This window comes from Mustelus asterias, chromosome 15, assembly GCF_964213995.1.
Source record: "Mustelus asterias chromosome 15, sMusAst1.hap1.1, whole genome shotgun sequence".
Taxonomy (NCBI): Eukaryota; Metazoa; Chordata; class Chondrichthyes; order Carcharhiniformes; family Triakidae; genus Mustelus; species Mustelus asterias.
The window spans coordinates 92,693,602-92,717,729 of NC_135815.1; the positions used below are offsets into that span (position 1 = coordinate 92,693,602).

Here is a 24,128-nt window from a genome sequence, read left to right on the forward strand (position 1 = left end):
TCTTCAGAACTGTGAAGGGATTGACTAAGGTAAACGCAGCTAAAATGTTCCTACTTATGGAGCAATTCAAAACTAGGGACCATCAGATGGCCATTAATAAATCCAAGAATTCAGGTGAAACTTCTTTCATTCAAAAGTAGTGGGAATGTGGAAATTGCAGCAAATGGAATGGTTGAAATAAATAGCATAATCCTATTTAAGAGAAGCTAGGTAATTAGGCAAGGGAGAAAGGAATAGAAGGATGCCTTGATAGGCTAAATGAAGGATGAAATTTAAAAAAATTGAAGAGTGGGAGTAAGTCCAGGTAGAACATGAACACTGGTATAACTGGTTGAGGTGAATAGTCTGTTCTTGTGCGGATAACAAAATAAAACCCGAGAAAATTCTGGTATAAAATGGTTTTAATTGAGGCTGTATTGTAACCCAAGAATGTTGTTAATAAATAGCGAATCAGGTCTCAATGCAGTGAATAGAAACAAAACATTCCATCCAGTTGGCCCCAAGCAGGGCCACTTAATCCACTATCTCTAGAACTTTGAGAGATGTTTTTCACATATCCAAGGTTTCTAAACCTCTAACTAAAGTAGAGGCTTTTCTTTCTATTAAACTAGCCAAACGTAAGCGGGTGTCTATTTCATGTGCAAGTTAATTGTATTCATCCAGATCAGTCTACCATATCTTGCTCTTTTTGACATTAAATATATGACTAAAGTGCACAGCACTGTTAGATCGTCTTAACGATAATGTTTCATACCTTTAATAGTTGCAACTGTTCAAACGTAAGTTCCTTTACTGGAATTTCAAATAATTCTGAAGATTCTTTGTCCACTTTCTGAAAGCATAACAACAATGTTGGAAACATAAATAACGCACACAACAAAAATCAGAACAATTCAGAACCTATTCAGAAAAATCAGAACCTCATCAAAAGGACCAAAAACGAGGGGGCACAGATTTAAAATTATTTGTAAAAGCAGCAAATGTGAGGTGAGAATTTTTTTTTCCCCACACAGCGAATGCCTGGAAGTGTGGTTGCAGGTTCAATCGAGGTATTCAAAATCTAATCAAAGTAATAGTAAGAAGTCTCACAACACCAGGTTAAAGTCCAACAGGTTTATTTGGTAACACAAGCTTTTGGAGCCCCCTCATCAGGTGAGGGCCAGCACTCTGAAAGCTCGTGCTACCAAAAAAACCTGTTGGACTTTAATCTGGTGTTGCGAGACTTCTTACTGTGCCTATCCCAGTCCAATGCCGGCATCTCCACATCAAAATAATGTACAGGGGGTATGGGAAGAGAGAGTAAGTCATGGTGCTCGCTTGGAGAACCGGTGCAGACACGATGGGCCAAATTATCTTCGTCAAAGGGTCATCTGGACTTGAAACGTCAGCTCTTTTCTTTCCTTACAGATGCTGCCAAACCTGCTGAGGTTTTCCAGCGTTTTCTCTTTTGGTTTCAGATCCCAGCATCCGCAGTAATTTGCTTTTATTTTGAGCCAATTATCTCCTTTTGCACCACAACAATTCATAGAATCAGAATTCTGAGATTCTACTGCACAGATTATGTTTTAAAAACACAGACAATGTAAAAATTGGCCCAGGAAAAATAATGTCCAGCATGTTAAGCTTCAATGAAAAATAAGATGGCAGCCAGAAGGCCGACTGATTTTCTGTAGCTTTCAATCCTGGGAATATCAAGTTTCCTCAGCAAAACAATGACTAAAATATTACTAATCAAAAACAAAGTACACTGAAACACTAACTTCAAGCAGCAGATGCATATTTCACACAAGGTAAAGTAGTACCATCACCTAAAAGGGCTGAGTCTTTCACCCCACGTTGAATAAAAGTCACAAGGCATATTTCACAATGTTTGTAATCACTTTAAAGATGTGCTATTTGCACCAGTGTTGCCAACTGGCTGTGTTCTCTTACATGCAGACGGTGCAAAAATGAAATATTACATACCTTTTTCATTGATATACAACAGGTCAGATCGTGGTATACAATAGGAACAAGGTCTTTTGAAAGATGGACATCAAACTCTACAAAGGCAGCACCCTGCAAGAAATCAAACACTTCTTTATATTCGAAATACTTTATTACAATTAGCTGGTGTAATTGAAGCCCTGTAATCAACTTATCAATTTCAGGCTTTTTTCCAGAAACTTAATAGATTCTGATTTATAATTAATTTGTAAAATAGAATTACATTTCATTAACTAAACTTTTAAGCTTCCGCTCAACACCTCGTTAATGGTTCAACAAAAATCAATATATTCAAGGGAAAGTGCTATTTAAACAGGTCTTATCATGTCTTGTATAAATGCTTCAATGTTTCCCAACTTGTTACACAAGTAAACATGGTAGCATTTTGCATAAAACAATGGATGAATGCACTTTAGCGGACGATGATTAACAGAGGAATCACAGTAAGAAGTCTCACAACACCAGGTTAAAGTCCAACATGTTTATTTGGTAGCACAAGCCACAAGCTTTCAGAGCGCTGCTCCTTCATCAGGTGAGTGGGAGTTCTGTTCACAAACAGGGCATAAAGACAAACTCAATTTACAAAATAATGGTTGGAATGCGAGTCTTTACAGGTAATTAAGTCTTAAAGTTACAGACAATGTGAGTGGAGAGAGGGTTAAGCACAGGTTAAAGAGATGTGTATCGTCTCCAGCCAGGATAGTTAGTGAGATTTTGCAAGCCCAGGCAAGTCCTGGGGGTTACAGATAGTGTGACATCAACCCAAGATCCCGGTTGAAGCCGTCCTCATGTATGCGGAATTTGGCTATCAGTTTCTGCTCAGTGATTCTGTGTTGTCGTGTGCCGTGAAGGCCATCTTGGAGAACGCTTACCCGAAGATCAGAGGCTGAATGCCCGTGACTACTGAAGTGTTCCCCAATAGGAAGAGAACACTCCTGCCTGGTGATTGTCGAGCGGTGTTCATTTATCCGTTGTCGAAGCGATTGCATGGTCTCCCCAATGTACTTTAAGACTTGATTACCTGTAAAGTCTCGCATTCCAACTATTATTTTGTAAGTTGAGTTTGTGTCTTTGTATGCCCTGTTTGTGAACAGAACTCCTACTCACCTGATGAAGGAGCAGCACTCTGAAAGCTTGTGGTTTGTGCTACCAAATAAACCTGTTGGACTTTAACCTGGGGTTGTGAGACTTCGTACTGTGCTTACCCCAGTCCAACGCCAGCATCTCCACATCATAATAGAGGAATGAGAGAGACATTGGGAGAATGCCAACTTCCTTTCATTCGTCCATGCTTGCTTGAACCATTGCAATGATTAGGTACAGTTTGGTTTCATATTTCAGTTGAACCAACATCTTCAATAATTCATCACTTGCTCACTACTTAAATTGGAATGTCACCCTAGATCATTGGTTTGTAAAGCCAGATTGCAGAATGTTAAAAATGGGTCGCCAAAATTGATTTTGCAAAGATTCTCTGACCCTTCATCATCCAGATTTGAAACGTTTTCTCTATTCTTTTCCATAGATGCTGTCAGATCTGCTGAGATTTTCCAGCATCTGCAGTATTTTGCTTTTAAATACACAATGAATGATTGGACACCAGGAAGTAGAAGGATCTTGGGTTCCATGTCCAAAGATCCCCAAGCCAACAGGACAGGTAGATAAAGTGGTTAAGGCATGTGGGATACTTACCTTTATTAGCTGGGGCAGAGAATACAAGAGCAAGGAAGTTTTGATAGAGCTATATAAAACACTCATTAGACCACAGCTAGAGTACTGTGTGAAGTTTTGGTCACCGCACTATATGAAGGATGTGATTGCACCTACAGGGATGTAGCAGAGATTCACCAGGATGTTGCCTGGGCTAGAGCGTTCCAATATTTAGGTGAAGAAAGCCATGGCTCTTACTATAGATGAAGGGCAAGCAGTCTAACAGGGTAAAGGCACAGGAGACCTTGAGAGAAGTCAAGGAAGAGAGCTGATGCTATCAGCATGCATGCAGCCGACCCTATCACGTTGGATACTGTAGCAAGGACGACATGTGGATTAGAAATGGGTGGGGAGGGGGCGTTGGCAGGCAAACATGAATCCTTGCAAATAATGATGTTAGGATGAGAAGAGAAGCCAACAGCAGTGAAGAATGAAACCAAACAAGGGCTGTGGGGAGAGGGATTGATGGAGGATCATATACCCAATTGCATGGAAGACTACAGAGACTGGAACATTATAAGATAAAGTATTTTATAAAAAAGAACATTAGTAAGAAGAATAGACCCATTTGGCTCCCCATGGCTGATGATCTACCTTAACTCCACTGTAACAGGTACCACAGAGAGGCCTTAGACTTGTACAATAGCAAACTTTTAAATAGCCAACATCTCCTATATTTTTGACTCAGTTAGATGAACAAGATACTCAGCTGTACAATTATAATTCACTTTTAAGATCTAAAATCTGCTTCTCATGTCAAAAGTGCAATTTTTCTTGTATTGAAAACAAAATTTATAGTTTGAAACTGTGCCATAAATTTAGTTCCTCAAGTTAAATCTAGCAATACCAGTCTAGATCAGAAGGTGTGTTTATTGTGACCTTTAAAGCCACATATGCCAGAAAAGCAGTGTTGTTATTCTACTTACGTGACTAGCGGCATTTTTAAAGGAAGCTATCGTGTTTTCTCGAACTTTTGCGAGGCTGAAACACAATTTGGAAAAGGTTAGCACCATTAAACTGAAATGTGTTGAATGCACATGTACACTTAAATAATTTCAGAAATTAAAGATGAACTAACCCTCATCAGACCCCACTTGGAGTACTGTGCTCAGTTCTGGTCGCCTCACTATAGGAAGGATGTGGAAAAGATTGAAAGGGTGCAGAGGAGATTTACAAGGATGTTGCCTGGATTGAGTGGCATGCCTTATGAGGATAGGCTGAGGGAGCTCGGTCTTTTCTCCTTGAAGAGACGAAGGATGAGAGGAGACCTAATAGAGGTGTATAAGATGTTGAGAGGCATAGATCGGGTGGACTCTGAGGCTTTTTCCCAGGGTGGAAATGGCTGCTACGAGAGGAGACAAGTTTAAGGTGCTGGGGGGTAGGTACAGGGGAAATGTATGGGTAAGTTTTTCCACACAGAGGGTGGTGGGCGAGTGGAATCGGCTGCCGTCAGTGGTGGTGGAGGCAAACTCAATAGGGTCTTTTAAGAGACTCCTGGATGAGTACATGGCGCTTAATAGGATGGAGGGTTATAGATAGGTCTAGAAGGTAGGGATGTGTTCGGCACAACTTGTGGGCCGAAGGGCCTGTTTGTGCTGTAGCTTTTCTATGTTTCTAATCATTTTTATTAATTCTCCAGTGTGAGCAGGCAATAACATTTTGGTTTAAAACCGAAACAAAGAAAAAAATCCAGAAAAATATTAATGACAATTCTGTTTACTGCTGAGACACCAAACATCACTTCTTGTTTAGGGAGGGGTGCACAGATTTTAAAAACTTGCATGATTGCTTCTATTTTAACCAGGCAGATGGATTGCACTTATGTTACAACTCCCAAATGAAAAAAAAAGGACAAATCATTATACTTGCTGAGCTGAGGCTAAAAAACAGCCTTCAGGATGAAGTGAGATTACAGCACAGGGGATAATTTTCTCAAGGAGAGCAGATATAATTTAGTCACCATGCTGAAGATAAGTCTGCTTTTATTTTTATATTTCCTTTATAAATCCATATTTACAATGGAAAACAGTACAGCAAGCGTATCACAATGCAATTACACACTTGCACTTACTCTGGTGATGTTGAGTGAAGAGGGAGGAAAGGAAAAGGACAGAGATGGAAGGTGAAGAAAAAGGATGAAGGAGAAAAGCAGGAAAGGGATATCTCTTAACCACAATTAAAAAAAAGGCCCCGTCTAGATTCTCCATCTCAGCAACAGAATGGGGAAATCACTGCTCCCATAGCCCCATGCTCGTGGGCAGAGATGTCTCTCATGCTGGGGACTGCATGGTTGGCCTACCTGCATCAAGAGCCAGGGTAGAAGTCAAGAGGAAAGAAAGCACAGAAACATCTTACTCATGACAGACTCAGTTAAAGGGGGCTAGAGGCATTCAAGTCGCCAGTGCCTACGGTTTGTGACTTTTTGAAACAAAATTAAACTTTAGGTTTTAACACAGATCCAATTTTATGTCTATTCAGACTGAGAGCAAAAATAATTTCAATGTTTAGCTTAAACAGTCATTCTTTAAATTTTATATTGCATGTTATGAATTATGTGGCATCTTCGGAAGAGCAGTTCACAAGAGGTAAATTAATCTCTTTAAAAAATGAGCTGATAACAGGTTTAAGAATACAAGTGAAGGTGGAAATGGCAACTGCAGCGCCATATGCTCCTGTGGTTTGTATTTTGGGGTAAGTTTGAAAAGAAAATTCAGCTATACACCCAACTTAGCACGAATACACAGTACAAAAGGTATCGTCTCTCACAACTGCTTTATTTTGATTACCAAAAATGAGAGGATTTTAACTAATTTAATACTTACTTTGCAGATGATGTATTCACAGCACCTCTGTGCCCAACATCTAAAGCCATTCTTGGTTTCCAATACTTGGACAAGGAAGGAGACATGTCACAAATATAGACGTCCAAAGGCTTAATAACGAGGTAGTCAACTATGTACACAGATAAAGAAAGTCAGAAGTGGTTAGTACTTTACAATCCAATTAAGATTGCTAAAGCAGTAGATTTTGTTGCATTTTAATTTCATTACAATTAAATACCCCATTTTGTAGATGAAAGGCAACTCCTTCAGAGAGCCTCAACACGCCTGAAAGGGTGTAACTTAAATAAAATAGCCTTGGACAGTTCCTATTTTCTCATGAATATATCTTTTGATGTGAATGTCAATAGATAAGACAGTTTATGTTATGTCTTCAGACCATGCTGTGGATGGAGCCTTTTACCTCCTGATTAAGCAGAAACTAAATCTTTTGAATGTTGAGCTAACAACAGCCACTAACATCGGAAATGAAAGTCACGGAGGAGGTGATGTAATAGTCTTGTGGCCGAGCTTATAGAGTAATATGACCTGAGGAGCACAAAGATAAACAGAAGAGATCTGAAAAGTGGAATTCAATTACTGTAGTTTGTGTGTGTGTTTTCTGCGCGTTGTCTAAGTATGCTCATGTAAATGTTACTAAACTTGCATTTGACTCATAGGACTAGAACCCTCGTTTCTAGTACATAGACCGAGGTTAGTTCCAGTCCATCATCAAACATTTAAATAATCTTAATATATAATGATCCAACTATTATTTGTTATTTTCAAATGAAAGCTTTAACCGTTGCAGCTAACTAGCTTGCTAAAAGATCTTAATTTAAGAACATTTTTTAAAAACTAGCATCTTACAGTATCCAAGGCTTTATTAAAAGCAAGGAGGTTAAGCTGACATTAGGTTAGATTTCAGCTGAAGTATTGCATCCAGTTCTGGTTGCCAAATTTTAGGAACAATTTGAATGAAGGCATTGGAGGGAGTGCAGAAAAGGTTTATCAAAATGGGTTTCAGGGATGAGAAACTTTGGAAAAGTCCCTGGACAAAAGACAGCTGACAGGAGATTTGATAGATGTATTCAAAATCATGAGGAGGCTGGACAAAGTGGATAGGGTGGAAACTGTTCCATTGCTAAAAGGATTGAAAGTCAGAGGGTATCGATTAAACATAATTGATAAAAGCAGCAAGTGGTTAGAGGTCTGGAATGCAGTCTGAGGATGTGTTAGAGGCAGGTTCAATCAAGGCATTCAAGAGGGAATTGGATGACTGTTTGAAAACAAGCAAAGTGCAGGGTTACAGGGAGAAGACAGGAGAATGGCACATGGTGAAATGCTCAGAGAGCTGATGCAGACAATGGGCTGAATGGCCTCCTTCTGGCTGTACTAATTCTGAGATTCACATCATATCCATTTTTTAAAAAAAAATTGGGCAGCAAAATATGACAAATTCCCTAAATAATTATGAACAGATGGCAGAGGTTTCATTATGGTAGGAGATAAACCAGGAAGTCCAGGAGGAAGGTTTCAGCTTTGATATTGTCCAGTATTAACAGATCGCAGCTTGGAGGATAATTAGGTTTAGTGAGGAAAGATCACAACTCTAGTTCTCAACACTACCCAGCTACCACTGCTAGAAAGTTGTATGCAATTGTGGATCGGAATTTATTTTGACGCAAAAATCACCTACTTACACTTGACTAATGGCCAGAATCCATTACTTTATCTACAATGAACAGTCAATAGGTTTGAAAGAGGATGAAAAATAAACTTGGCAAAGGAACAGAAAACAAAGGCAGACAAAATAAAAAAAAACACAAATACTGCACCAGCACATTATTCTTATAGCCTTTAAAATCTAGGTTACTGAACTGTTGGATAATTTATAGTGCTCATGATTTAGAGCTATTTTGTATTTAAAATCATTTTAATTATATATAACTGACCAAAAATGGTTTGTACATAGTATTTAACTTTCTACCCGCTGTCCAAAGCATATGGTTAAAATATGAACATATGGCAGGAAATCTTTAAATTGAACAGAGACAACCACAGACTATTATGACTAGTTTATTGAACACACATTAGTGTATAATTTGCAATGATGCAGTCACACAATCTTCCAGTTTTGAGTAGTGATACCTTTCACTTTTCCAATAGTTTGTCTAGAATTTCTGCTCATGATGGGAAGTGTGATAATTCCACTGGATTTTTCTACAATTGTTGAAGATAGAAGACAGGCTGTTCCTACAAGCCCAGGTAATGCATCACCTTGTACTACTGCTACACCCAACTCTTCCTGAAAAATAGACACACAAGAGGTACAAATTTAAACAATATTTAAAAATACAAGCGATCCAACTTGCTCATACTGGATAAAATAACAAATCCAAGGAGAAATGTAGTAGGAAAAAAAATGATGTACGTAACTATTCTTCAATACTCCTGCCCAATTTTTCAATCCCCATTCCCAGCTGAGTACCAATCAATCATCCTTCCATCTCCAAGGTCCTTCAATGTGTATACAGTCTTCAAATTCGGTGTCCGTTCATGATTTTGAATATTTCTATCAAATCAAGTCTCTCCCTACACTGCATTATCCAAGCCATTGTCACTCGGAGTTGATTACACCAACACACTCTGCGTTGGCTTATTTTCCTACAGTCCAATTCATCTTAAATTTGGTTGGCAGTATTTTTATGCTGCACTGCTTTCTGCTTACCCATTCCATCTGCCCGTACTCAACTGTATTGGCTATCTTTACTATCTACTCTTCAAAATTCATCTGACTTTTTTGGTCATTCTCAACTCCTCCTTTGCCTTGATCTTAACAGTAGTGCTCATGTGGTGCTTTAAGCTCTTGCTTAACAGCTTTATTGAGCTCTAGATTTCCTTCAGGCAATGAATGGAGGCAACACCAAAAGCTACATAGCCATTTGAAGATTATGAGAACTAGAATCTTCACAGCGCCAGGGTTCGATTCCCGGCTTGGGTCACTGTTTGTGTGGAGTTTGCACATTCTCCTCGTGTCTGCGTGGGTTTCCTCCGGGTACTCCGGTTTCCTCCCACAGTCCAAAGATGTGCGGGTTAGGTTGATTGGCCATGCTAAAATTGCCCCTTAGTGTCCTAAGATGCGTAGGTGAGAGGATTAACGGGTAGATATGTAGGGATATGGGGGGTAGGGCCTGGGTGGGACTGTGGTCGGTGAAGACTCGATGGGCCAAATGGCCTCTTTCTGCACTGTAGTGTTTCTATGATTCTAGATCCAGATAGGAAAAGAACATTTCTGCCAAGTGAGACGTCAGAAAATGAAAAGTCGATAAAGAGAGCTTTTCAATAGCTGAACCCAGAAAGACTAACCTGTAAATATATTTATTGTATCCAGGATCTTTACTTACTACCAGCACAGTCTGGGTGTATGCTCATCAAGAGTGAAGTGCTGTCAATGCTCTCGGAAGAAAAAACTTCCTGGAATAGAACTCCCTTCATTTTCACTTTGTTCTTCAAAAGAATGCAGGTTCACCTTTTGATTAAAAACACTTCCCACCCTATGAACAGTGAAGTGGCTGCATTGATGAGAACTCAAGTATCAGTAAGGGGTCAAACATTCCACCTATTGCTAATAGCAACATTTGCTGATTCTGATCCAGTGTCGTAATCCAGAGGTTAATATATATCCAACAACAGAAGCAAAATGAGAATGACATTCTCTGTCCCCCCCATAAGCATACGTTTTGCTAACAGACAGGATATGATATAGTGCCTGATACTTCACTCTTTATTCTGGGGTTGGAAGAGTTCTTTGTTAAGCTGGATAGACAAACACCTATATATTCAGGCGGACAGGATTTTCTTTCAACAACTAAAGCAGCTATAGCAAATGTATTTGCAGAGTCTGGAGAAAAGGTTTGCCTGTGAGAAAATTGGAAAGCAACTGACACTGGAAGATGCACTGTGACTGACTGTTGGTAGGAGGGCTCCTCAACAGCCGATGGTTTGAAAATGAACACCAATAATAAAGACGGGGAGCAACACAGAAGACAATTCATCCCTGATGTAAAGTGACAAAAAAATTCCAGCACTGAAGATTTTTTTCAGAATGAAATACAAGTGGAAACTAAAAATACATGGACTGACCTGCTCAAAATCTCTCCAGGACTCAAACAGAGGCCTCACATTTCCTAATCACTAAACAGTGAACCTATAACATGTTGCGTTACCCAAGAAATCACAAAATTTGTTGAAGAGACTTAAAAATACAATGTTTATTTCCACTGTCTTGGAGAAAACCCCTATCGCTGCTTCTGACTGAATAGCAAAGGCTTACTTCAGAATGAGGTTGTTTCAGCAGCAAGGTGTTGGATAGGGGTGCAAACTTTGTCAACAAAACTATGCTTTGAATAATTTTTCTCATTGAATAGAGCAATTACTTTTCCAATATGAAGGTTTCATAATCAGTTCTTTCCTTCAATCCTGAGCTTCACAAAACATAAGTTTCCATAGTTCCTTCAGAAGATTTTTATTTCATAAAGAACTGCAATAGAACAAAAACTACCATACCTCAAAGAAGTCAAAAATGAGCTCCAGGTTATCTGGCTCCATGGTTTGAATGCTATACTCTGTCCACTGTCCAGGTTCCAAGGCATATCCACACTCTGGCTGGGAATGACGCGATTTGTATCCGCTGTTGCTGATTAAGGAAATTTCTAAAGTATTGGACATTTTCTGCACTGAGGTAGTAACCAGTTTGGGGTCATCGTCTTCATCCTCCTCCTCCTCAAAACCCTCCAATGTCAACTTCACCCTTTAAACACAGAATGGGTATTAAAGAATTCAAATTTTAAAAAATTGCAGGGCATTTACTCAACATTCAGTTCCTGTTGCAGAATCTGTAATTTTACACTTCTTTTATTTAAAAAATGACTTTTTGTAAAAGAAAAAGGGCAAATTAATTTCCTATCGGTGTGTGCAAGGTCAGTGCATCAGCCAGGCAATTCAAGCAATTCCTAAGGTTATCACAAACCTCTGACATTCAGCTAGAACCATATAATTACCTTGTTCATATAACATATGTTGCATACCTGGGTAAGCACCATTAGGCAATCCCATCTACATAAAGCAATCTTCTATTCAGAATGAATTTTATTTTAAATTGTAAATGTTTTCAGCTGCATTGTGTGTTAATTTGCTGGTCCGATGCATATCCTCTTGCATAGTGGATTGGGGTTTGTAGCATTGACGACCACACGCCAACCAAATGGAAATGGGATATCCCTCCTTCCCAAGTGGACCATGATTTTCCCTCTCCCTATGGAACATTCAGGTAACAGCCTTCTCTTTATTTGCTACTCGGGCCTCAGTTTTTCCTTTTAGAGGAGCTGGGTGGGAGGAAAATTTACTTTATGCATTACATTTATTCCTGATCTGCTGCAGCAGTTGATTTTGTTGGGGGTGGAGGTACGAGTATCAAAAAGCCAGATTCTTTCCTTCAGCTAAACATGTCCATAGCACACACGTCTCGAACCATTTTCTTTATTCTATAATGCATTTGTTCTCCCTCAGAGAGCTTTCCAAATTTGGACTGTTATTCCTACAAGGTTAATTGGAATACTTCAATTGTATCTCTTATGATGCTTTTCATAAGTTAAGAGAGTTTGCTAAAAACAGCTGAGTGCATTCTGCTAATTTTCTACACAGTGGCTGCCTCTCAATTCACTAAAAAACCCTCTGCTTGTCTGACATCCAGAACTGGATGAATAGAAATTTCCTCAAGTTGCACACTGGGAAATGGGAAGGCTGAAAACATAATTTTTAGCCCCCACCACAAACTCCGTTCTCTACTCACTGACTGTCCCTAGCAACAGCTAGAGGCTGAAGCAGAGTGTTCACAATCTTGATTTCATACTTGAACCCAAGATGAGCTTCCACCACATACCCATACTATGGCTGCTTCTCTTTACCCTTAACATTATCCAACTCCGTTCCTGCCTCAGCTTACCTGCTGCTGAGTTCCTCTTCCAAGCCACCGTTGCCTCTGAACTTGACCATTCCAATGCACTCTTGACAATCCAAAATTCCAATGCAAACATCCTAAAGCCCACCAAGACATGTTCACCCATCACACCCTTGCTCGCTCACCAAAACCATCCAGTTAAGCATACCACAATTTAAAAAATCTTGTCCTAGTTTTTCATGCCACTACATTGCCTTGTCCTCTCTACCTCCAACCTCCTCCGTCTGCAAAATCCTCAGATGTTGCATTAGTCTAATTTAAATCACTTAACCACTGTTAGCTATGTCTTCAGATGTCAAGGCCCTACATTTTGGTTATTCCCTCCGTGAACATCCCCACCTCTTCTCCCTCCTTAAAGACGACGCTCCATAACATTAAGTACCAGAGCAATATCCTCATATTAATCCTCCTTATCTTTTGTATTGCTAAAACCTTTGTTGATTATCCCATTTCTTTACAATGACCACCTCTGTTCAGGCAAAAGAAAAGCAATGGACTAATTCATACCACACTGAGATCCAGAAACTCTTCAGTCACAATTCAACTTCTCAAAATTGAGTTTTTAAAAACCCTGCAGGTGGTCCAGACACAGTAAATTCCATTTGCCTTTATACAAGGAAATATAGCTAAAAGTAACTATGACAGAAGCAATTATTTCAAAAATTTTATGTTATCTTAAGATTGAAAGTCTAGAGCTGCAAAATGGCTAATTGTGGCAAGATCCAGAACCCTTAGTGCGCTAAACATACGTTCTAACAAACGCTATTTCATGGATAGCTAGCAAAGCAATGACACTATAAACATTTCCACAGAGAAGTAATAGTGTCTGTAACTTTACTGCCATGATGCAAGCTCTTTTGGGAGCAACAAAAGGTTAAAACATCTATAAGGTTCAGTTGTTTTCATACCAATTCATTAATACTACTCCATGGTTGCAGTACCTAGAAGTATTCACACAAATCTGTGGAGAATAAGCCCTCATTCAGTTTAGTGGTCTCAACCTACAGCTCACAACAGTTTCAAAATCCATCTTGTCAAGTCCAGGTTTGATGTCCTGAATGGCCTTAAATGTTTAGAAAGAGAAAGTTTACCTAAATCTGGACTTCTTGAACTTCTTCTTGGATATGGAAACTGGAGGTTTCTCAGAATAGTGCAACCTCAAACGAATTTCACTTTGGCAAGTTAACCACCCAGAATCCAATTTCTCAACACCATCTGTGAACACAAATCATGTTACTTGGTTTATGTCCATTAGCAGACATCCTATAAAATCATCCACGTCAAGTTATATTTTTAGAGCTCGGCAGAGCCAACTATAACATTACACCAGGCTGTGCAAGGTTTTTGTAAACAGCATAGTGAATGTCTATTTGTAATAACTGCCAAATATTAGAATGTTAGTATTCTGGTGACTCTATAAACAATTAGATGCCAAAGATGTTACAAAGTAGGGCTGCTGATAATTAATTGCCTTTACTAAATATTATAAAGTACTAACAAATTAATCATTAATTAAAAACACAAAGTATTGAAATAAAACAGTCGACCATAACAACCGACTCTATGTCTTTGTCCAAATTGCATTGAATCTTCACATCAAAAATCCCACGTGTCTCTCTTTCACTATGCACCCTCAATAGAATCGCTCATCTAACATTTCTCCAATCTTAAGAAATAAAATGATTTGGGTTGCTGTTACCAAAAGCTAGTGGGCTAATAGAGAAAGAACTAGAAAAAGCACTAGTGGACCAACGGCATAAGAGAAGGGACAGAACATCTCAATTCTGCCAGCCTTAGTTCAGCAGTAGCACTCAATTGTATCCAAGCCTCATTCCCGAGACTTCAGCACATAACCTATCTTGGCATTTCTATGACATACACAAGGTATGCTGTACTATGGGAAGTGCTCTTTCAGATGCAAGTGGAGATCTTAGTTGTACACCCAGATGGACATAAAAGATCCTATGGCATTGGAGTCCTCCCTGGTGTCCTAGCCAATATTTGTCAACCAAAATTTTAAAAACCTTTCCTGGTCATTTATTTCGTTGCTGTTTGTAGGACTCTGCTGCGTGCACACTGGCTATCACATTCCCTTACATTATTAGGTCCACCATACTTCAAAAGTACCTAATTGGCTATGAGGCTCACTGGTATGTTCAGAGATCATGGAAGATATTTTATAAATGCAGATTCTTCCTGTTCAAGATTTGGACTGGAAAAACGTAATCTAAGAGAATTTACTGCCTCTTCAGTATGTTTATCTAGATGGCGATTCTGTAATGTTTCTTTATTCACACCATAGCCTGAGACAGATGGTAGAGTTGAGGCAGTACTAAATGAGGAAGGAACTACTGTCCTTGTTCACATGGGAACAAACATTATGGAGAGTTGGCCACATAAAAAAGATGGTACATCAACATGCGATAGTGAGTGTTGTTTCACCGAAGTATGAGGTTCTGCCGCTATGCAATCAGAGCCAGTAAATGGAAGCCAATATAGATGAAAGGTTTTGATTAAACGGAGACAAACATTGCGTAAGTATAGAGATAAGCAGCCCTATAAGAGGTATTCACAATAAACACTGGTTTCTTACTCATGTAGAGACTAGTCATACAGACAATGACAATACATTGGATTTAGTAATCAGGAATAGCTGATAGGAAAAGATTTTGGACACAAACTGCTGGTGCCACATTTTAAAAAGGGCGGCATGGTGGCAAGCACTGCTACCTCAAGGCACCAGGGTCCCAGGTTCAATTCTGGCCTCGGGTCACTGTGTGAAGTTTGCACATTCTCCCCATGTCTGCGTGGGTTTCCTCCCACAGTCCAAACATGTGTGGGGTTAATTTAATTGGTCATGTTAAATTGCTCCTTAGGTGTCAGGAGGATTAGCAGGGTAAATGCATGGGGCTAAGGAGTTAGGGTGCGATTGTCATCAATGCAGGTTTGATGGGCCGAATGGCCTCCTTCTACACTATAGGGACTCTATAAGTCAATTTATGGGAATGTAAATAGCAGCAGTTATGGGGGAGCCAAGTATAGAATATTCTAGTGCACCAAAAAAATGTACTTATGTAAAGTTCTGAAAGGAAAAGAAGCCCATACATTTTAGCAGCTACATTCAGCAACTGGCCCTTAAGGAGCTATAATAAGTAATAAACACACTAATCATTTAGACAAAAGGTACAAATAGTAGTTAATGCTCACAAGGAAAGCACTGACAAAGCTAAAATTAATTAACAGGATGAAGACAGGAGTCACAACAATGCAGAAGTATTTTATTTCTTTCAGGAGTAAAATTCAGTTAGGGGCAAATAAAACAATTAAAGGATGACTTAAAGATTATGGTCTGATTTTCAGTAGTAATGATGTTAAACTGTCAGGGTTCAGCATCACTGTTCCTCTGAAACTGACAGTAACTTCTACAGCCTGTACGTGTTGTGTTAAATGTGCAAATCCAGAAGCTTCTGACAGTGATTACACACTTCCCCAAAAGAATGTGCTACTGACATTCCCACAGACTGAAATCTATCGGAGTATAGCCACTCATGGTGCTGCTTTTGGTTCAGGTCAAAAACTCCAAACTGTTTTGTGAAGCCCGCCTGAGCCATAAGTTTTGCATCCTGAATTTGGCTAGGATAAGTATGAATGTTTCACTTCAGGTATAATTCAAGTGATCCTTTTATCCATAATTCAAGGGAGCTTTTATCCAACAAAGTTTATTTAAGAATGCAGTTAACATGTATAGTAAGAAAATTAGCAACAACTTTTATCAATTACAAACAAGAAACAAAACAACCACTATAATGTACATCCCTTAATGAATATCTCAAATGTGTTCCAATTAAAACTAAAATCCAACAAACAAAAACCTTCGAACAGATTTATCACTGCACCAGCTAAAGCTCACATGATACTGGAATCCAGTTCTGTGGGTTGAATGCCGATTTCAAATGATCTTGAAAACTCTAGAGCAGCTTGTAGTTTTCAGCTTCCCAACAATACCAAAACAGATTCTTTACTGCAGGGTGGCAATAAGCTAACTGGTAAAATTTTCAAAATAAAAACAGAGAGAATTCTTTTCCAGCTTGCTTCTAAGGCTGCCTCTAACACTGCAGCCAAAACAAAACTAAAAACAACCTTTGTCACCTGACCTGCAGTTTCTTTTTCTCCTCCCACCAATGGCATCACCTCATTTTTAAAAATCTCAAAAAGGTACACCAACATCACAGTGCCCTTAACCTCGTTGCAAAAACTCTTGGAAAATGAGGCCCTGCTGAATTTACTTAATACTGAGCTTTTAACCACACACCAAGTTCCTAGTTACTGCTAAATTCAAATCAGATGAGGTAGCACGAGATGGTCCAATCTGGTCTACATGGGACAGGGGGTTGTGAAGAGAGGGAGAGAGAAGCAGTGGCTCCATTAACCAAAGCTTGAACAGGGGAACAGTTGAAGCTCAAGTCACCATCCCATTGCCAACAAACACCAGGAACAGCAGAAGAATGTTGCCGGGACTTGAGAAGCTGAGTTACAGAGAGAGATTGAATAGGTTGGGACTTTATTCCCTGGAGCGTAGAAGATTGAGGGGAGATTTGATAGAGGTGTATAAGATTTTGATGGGTATAGATAGAGTGAATGCAAGCAGGCTTTTTCCACTGAGGCTAGGGGAGAAAAAAACCAGAGGGCATGGGTTAAGGGTGAAAGGAGAAAAGTTTAAAGGGAATATTAGGGGGGGGCTTCTTCACGCAGAGAGAGAGTGGTGGGAGTGTGGAATGAGCTGCCGGATAAAGTGGTAAATGCGGGGTCACTTTTAACATTTAAGAAAAACTTGGACGGGTTCATGGATGAGAGGGGTGTGGAGGGATATGGTCCAAGTGCAGGTCAGTGGGACTAGGCATAAAATGGTTCGGCACAGACAAAAAGGGCCAAAAGGCCTGTTTCTGAGCTGTAATTTTCTATGGTTCTAATTAAATGTGTATTTTGAAGGCTGCCAAGCGAGGCAGGAAGAAGCAGATCTTCATTATAAAAGAACAGCAAAGGTAGCTAGTCAGGTTACAGAAAAAGATGGGTCCGAGAAAATTTAAGTTTTTGCAGCCTATCAAAATAGTCAGTGGAACCAATTTTACATTAGTTTTCTTACCAATGAGAGACTGAAATTAAGTTGCATTTTCTTTAACCACAGCTTTGTAGACTCATTTATTGACGATAAAATAGAACAGCTTAAAAATCCTCACCTGTCCTTGACTCACTAAGTGCTACAGTCCAACAGGGGGTAAATGTGAAGGCCATGACATCCCGCCATTGTGACAATGCGTTAGATTAAGATGCATCTTGATATTGGTCGGTGAACACAAACTTCTCATTGTTGAGGGACACAGGCCCAATTACAAAACAACAATGATGTGAATCTGAGAGAATACTTTAAGAGCAGAAATTGATAATACCCGGATTTCATATAATGTAGCTAATGTCTCAACATTCTGTCATCTGTGCAATGGAATGTGAATAAAGGGATTAAAAAATACACTGGCTTGGCTGGTGCATGGTAATATGTACAGGTCCAATGTATGATGAGCTTGAGAGAAAAATATCAAACCTATACAAATAAACATGGTTCATAACCATCATAGCTTGAAATTTCACTCATCAACCAAGATAAAAAAAAAATAGAACTAGAAGTGAACCTATTTACAGATAACTATCATAGGAAAAATTACAAGCCGATAGTTTCTAATGAGTACAGATTATGCATGTGCACAATCCTAAATGCCATGAATCACAATCACATCAGCATCTTATAAAGCATGTTCAAACTTACTCATAGTACATAGAATGGGTATATAATACTGCTATTCTACCAAGTGGTAGGAGCCCACAATGAGTTTCTATCTCAAGACAGCCATGAATCCTTACCAAAAGGAGGGTCAGAAATAAAGTACAAGCACAAGTCCATTCTTACACACACCCCAATAGGAACTCAAAAACAGAAAAGGGCCACACAGAAATCATCAATCCACCCTGATTAGTAAAATTAGATGGTAGTGAATCAAATTATATCTTCTGAAGATAATAGAACTCCACTAGTAACAAGGTAGCCAAATAAGTAGCTAAGATAAGCAGATAGTAGCCCAAATTCCAAACCCGCTCTGTAATGAATTAACTGACATCAATCCGGGCAGCTTGACAGCTGTCTGAGCCACCAGATTGCAACATAGTAAACTTGTAGTGCATATATGCCACAAGTGTATATATTTTAAGGTGCAAAAGGATCGGATTCACTTGTGCTACCTTTAGCAACCTGTGATGCACTCCTGAGGCTCAAATAGGGAGACATCTGAAAAGCTGAGTCCAATACAATGCTTCTTTGGAATTATCCTATACTTGTGATGCTGTTTTATCTCACATTAACAAGAGTTGACACTTTTGGAAGTCGAAAGGCTTCATTTGATTTTTCTTTAAAATCAGCAAATTAAACCCTGCGGGAATTCTAAAATTCTACTCCCCAATATTAAAAGTCTTAAATTTGTGCACACTTCCACCTCAACATTTCTCCATTATAAATTCACGCATCAACACTTATGTTGGAATTCATCCCTGTAAACTGGTCAGACTATAATTATACTTTTCTGGTAGAGATATTGCATTAGCAAGAGCAGGAAAGTGCCACATTATAATTGCAGACTTTACATAGGAAGCCCCATTATAAATGCAGACATAGGAATCTATACCAGAAATACAAAAATAAGGACAGAGAGTATGCATTAAAATGGGGATTGAATGATGTCTGCACACACTCATTAATTCATTCCCACTTTCCAGTTTTGCTTTACCTGAAATCTGCACTTGGTCTTGACTCCCCATATGCGGTATGACAGGGGCAATTTAGCATGGCAATCCTCCTAAACTGCACATCTTTGGACTATGGGAGGAAACCCACGCAGACTGCTTTGAAAGACAGATTCACCTCCAAGGAATACACTGTACTACATTGCCGGATTCTCTTCTCCATACAGAACTGCATCAACTAACTTGAAAACCATCCTATATTTATGATAAAAAGCAAAATACTGCAGACTCTGGAAATCAAAAATAACAGTGCTAAGAAATCTCAGCACATCTGGCAGTATCGGTGGACATTTGAGTCCAATATGACGCTCCTTTGGAATTATTTTACATTTAATATTCAATAATAAAATATTGCAGTACACTTACTGAAAATTCCAAAGTATCCATCATTCAAAATGCACTCTCGTTCTAGAACAGAGAAAGGAAGCATTGGGAGAAGTCAATAATTGTTGCACTAGACACATTACTCAGTTCAAAATTAAACAATTTTGTATTCCTAGCTGTAAAGACGACTAAATTAATTTTAAAAAGATACATTTCCTTGATGCACAAATGTTACTTGATTTAAATGCATTAACATACAAGTGTTTTTTAACCACAGACCGGTCTTCAAAAATAAAGCCCAAAAATTGATTCAGCACCCTTTTCGGGTAGCATACTGAGCAGTGAAGGTCATTTCCAGCTCTTAGAATGTAAGCAAAATTTGTAAAACTTGGAAATAAATGTTGAGTCATTTCTTTCCCATAGCCAGTCAAGGTGAACGATGGGAACAATGACGTCAGCACTGATTAGTGATTTATAAGGGAGCGAAAGGAACCAACATCACAACTAAACATAGGTTTCAACCAAGAGCACAAGAAATAAGAGTAAGCCATACAGCTCCTCAAGCCTGTGACATTCCCCAAGATCATGGCCAATTCCACTTTTCTGCCCAAGCACCACATTCTTTGATTACCTCAGTTCAAAAACTTATCTTAATCTTGAGTCTACTTGATAACCAAGAATCCACTGCCTTCTGGAACAGAGAATCTCAAAGATTCACAACATTGAATGGAGAAATCCCTCAGCTCAGTCTTAAATTAATCGTATCAGAAACTGGGACACGGGGCGGCACGGTAGCACAGTGGTTAGCACTGCTGCTTCACAGCTCCAGGTACCTGGGTTCGATTCCCGGCTTGGGTCACTGTCTGTGTGGAGTTTGCACATTCTCCTCGTGTCTGCGTGGGTTTCCTCCGGGTGCTCCAGTTTCCTCCCACAATCCAAAGATGTGCGGGTTAGGTTGATTGGCTATGCTAAAAAAATTGCCCCTTAGTGTCCTGGGATGTGTAGATTAGAGGGATTAGCGGGTAAAATATGTAGGGATATGGGGGTAGGGCCTGGGTGGGATTGTGGTCGGTGCAGACTCGATGGGCCGAATGGCCTCTTTCAGTACTGTAGGGTTTCTATGATTTCTATGATTCTATGACATATGCAATATATTCTGTATTATTGTGAAATTCCACTGGGCAGAAGTAAGTGGGCTACCACCCCTTGTGGCGCTTTTAAAATGGAGAGAAACTTTCCCAGCCATTTTGGTGAGTAAGTTGGCCAGTGGCATGTCAATGAGGCTTGGTCATTAAAATCAGCAGAGTCTCCCAGTTGTCACTCATCTGGATGGATCAGGATCAGCTATTCATTGGGCTACTGTCCTCTATGAGAGTTAAAAGTCCCCAGCATCTGTTAATTTCATCCATTTTGTTCAGTTCCAAGTTTCCTTAAAGATGGCCTTTGATGATAAAGCAACCAAAGCATACTTTTGATATTGTAAGCCTTCATTAACAGATCAGCCAGCCAAAGGTCTTTCAAAATTGACGGAAATCCTTCAGCATGCGTGTGTTACGCCCTCTCTTTAGTTTGTTTTTGTAGTGAAAGTAGTTAGGTGGATAAAAAGGTGTTCTCATGGTCACACCCATCCCCTCTGAGCCAATACTTTATGATCTACTATTAACAGGGTGCAAGACTGAACTTCCCCTTCTAAATTTGTCATTTTATGGCAACAATTGATACTTCGTTTAGGTCTGGTCATAGGCTTTTGCATTTTAAAAGATCTTTACCGTGGATGTAGATGGTTTGCACCTATAAAAATGGATGTGGCCATTGTGAGTGCTTTAGAATAAGAACTATATTCAACCTTGCCTAAAAATTGACCTCAACACTAATAACAACACTACATTCTTAAAATACATCAGTAGTAAGATGATATTAACAAATTTCTCAAGCTCAGAAAATTACCTAATCTCCAGTCAACCTTTATTTGATGTCTTTTTAAGAGAAGACTCGATAAAAGTGAAGTAAAAAAGAAATGCTGACTGGGTTAGGAGGATCGGAGATGGCATGTATGAGACACGAACATTGGCATGGATCTAATGTTTCTGTGCTGCAGTTAGGATGTGATATAATTTAACACTCTGGTACTTCTTGTTGGTAAGAAGTCTCACAACACCAGGTTAAAGTCCAACAGGTTTATTTGGTAGCAAATACCATAAACTTTCGGAGCACTGCTCCTTCGTCAGATGGAGTGGATATCCACTCCATCTGACGAAAGAGCAGTGCTCCGAAAGCTCATGGTATTTGCTACCAAATAACCCTGTTGGACTTTAACCTGGTGTTGTGAGACTTCTTACTGTGCTTACCCCAGTCCAACACCGGCATCTCCACATCATGACTTCTTGTTGGAGACAGACTACTGTACACAATAGTGTTTCTAAACTCCAGGTCCTTATTCCTTGTGCTCTTAGTTACCCAATGTTAGAATCTGGACAGGAGACCTTCAGAGCCCTTGATATGCATGCATGACAATACCTGTTTTACTTGAATCTCTTAATGGCTTACTCCAGCATAGCAAAGGCAAGAAGCCCACACACAAAGGGATAGGTAAATAGAGACAAGGGAACCTTTGTATACAATCAGAATGGGATCATTTGCAAAGTTTAGTCACAAACAATATCTCCTTTACAAAACAGTCAGATGCTAACACAACTGTTGAGTCGCCAGAAGTCAAGTGCCATTCTTCTAAAAGATTTTATAGAGTAGCTTGTTGGTATGTGACACCCACGTGCTACATATATTTGATGTCCAAAGTTGTTAGCTGTCTTTATGCTAGATGCAAAATATGGGATTTATTGCATTCCCAGACATATGAGACAGAATGGCAAAGCTAGGCTGCATAAGAAATGTACACTAATGTAATCTTAAATACTCCATTTTACATCCTGGCTCGCCTTACAATTTGGGACCAGGTTCAATCAGGCAGAAGAGGTGCTGCTGAATTCTATATCTTCATCAGCACCAGAAGCCAGGATGATACTGGAATTCCCGATTTAAGAACATACCTTCAATAGTGAAAGGACTAGTCTCCTGGGATTGTATTCCAGTTTTAACAGAAACTTTTGTTACTCGAATTGTAAATATTGATGAAAGGGGTGGTACTGAGGTACTGGAAGGAAGCTGATTTTACTTCAGTAAAGAAAGTGAGTCAGACATTCCAGACCACAGCTCAAGTGATCTCTGATCACTTAAGGGATAGTTACCTTCATTATGGAAATGTAGGGAAATTCAGTGCAGAACCCAAAGATGTCCTATTTTCATGAAGCACCAGAGATGGTATTGCCTCAACTACAGCAGTGACATCTTGGGGGAACTGGGCAACCAGTTCCTTTGCTCCATTGTTGAATACATTTAAGGCTGGGTTAGACACAAGTTTGGTCTCGGGATCTAAGGCATATGGGGAGCAGGCAGGAAAATGGCATTGAAGCCCAAGATCAGCCATGATCCTATTGAATGGCAAAGCAGGTTTGACGAGCCATGTGGTGTATTCCTGCTCCTGTTTCTTTTGTTGTGTTTCTTCAGCATCACGTGTTATCTTGTGTTGGCTCTAATGATGATTTATACACCCTGCTCCTAAATATTGTACTTACCTGTGATATGCAATTTAATTCTTCTCAATTTATAGCTCCTAGGTGTTTTAATTGCTTTCTTCTTCTGTCTTTAACAAACCTTAATAAAAAACTTAATGGCAAATTAGGTGCAAAGTGGCACACTCAGTGGCAGCACATGGGGGAACAGCTAATGCGCTTTAGATGTTGAGGAAAGCGTAGCCGTGGTGCAACACACTGAAACAGCAGCATGCTGTTTTGCGGAGTGCGAGGCGGGGGATACATGTTGCATCACTCAGCCTCAACACACCAATATTGCAACCCTATTCACTCAACTGTGGGAATATGCTTCCCAGTAGCTTATCCAGCTGGATCAGAGATGCAATGGGGGGTAAAAGCTCATCACCAGTGATCAAGGTAGACAAGCGGAAGAAACTGTGTGACACTTAGAAAAATTGTATTTTGAAGAAATCAAAATCTTCAGTTTCATTTACACGTACAGGAAACTCTTTAGAAATCAGATCTTTATAAGAACTTTTTAATGAAGTTACTTGGGATTGGAACAAATAAATTAATTATAAAATAAATCTATTTTGTATGCTTAAAAAGTTAAAAATAAACTTGGGGACAAAAAAATTACATACTGTCAACATAAAATATTACAAGCTAAGATATATGTATGTGGAAAGATAGAAGAATTGGCACTAAACATTAGTTCCACAAATGTAGAGCATCAGTGCAAATGTAGCACAGTGGATTACTTAACCCAACACAGCCACATATAGCAGCATCACTTTAAATACCTGAAAAACTTCTTTGAGCGAAAAG

At 39.3% G+C, this 24,128-nt stretch overlaps 1 protein-coding gene across 2 annotated transcripts in view; it reads right to left on the reverse strand.

The window, feature by feature from the left end:
* Window positions 1-24,128, reverse strand: part of gpcpd1 (glycerophosphocholine phosphodiesterase 1) — a 56,755-nt gene that overhangs the window by 13,278 nt on the left and 19,349 nt on the right. For both annotated transcript variants that reach the window (XM_078230333.1, XM_078230332.1), the window contains exons 8-15: window positions 19,753-19,794; window positions 13,629-13,752; window positions 11,085-11,328; window positions 8,667-8,823; window positions 6,519-6,648; window positions 4,623-4,677; window positions 1,966-2,058; window positions 755-832 (exon numbers count right to left, since the gene is read on the reverse strand). In XM_078230333.1, the coding sequence (XP_078086459.1) occupies window positions 755-832; window positions 1,966-2,058; window positions 4,623-4,677; window positions 6,519-6,648; window positions 8,667-8,823; window positions 11,085-11,328; window positions 13,629-13,752; window positions 19,753-19,794 (923 nt within the window). The remainder of the gene's footprint in view (window positions 1-754; window positions 833-1,965; window positions 2,059-4,622; window positions 4,678-6,518; window positions 6,649-8,666; window positions 8,824-11,084; window positions 11,329-13,628; window positions 13,753-19,752; window positions 19,795-24,128) is intronic.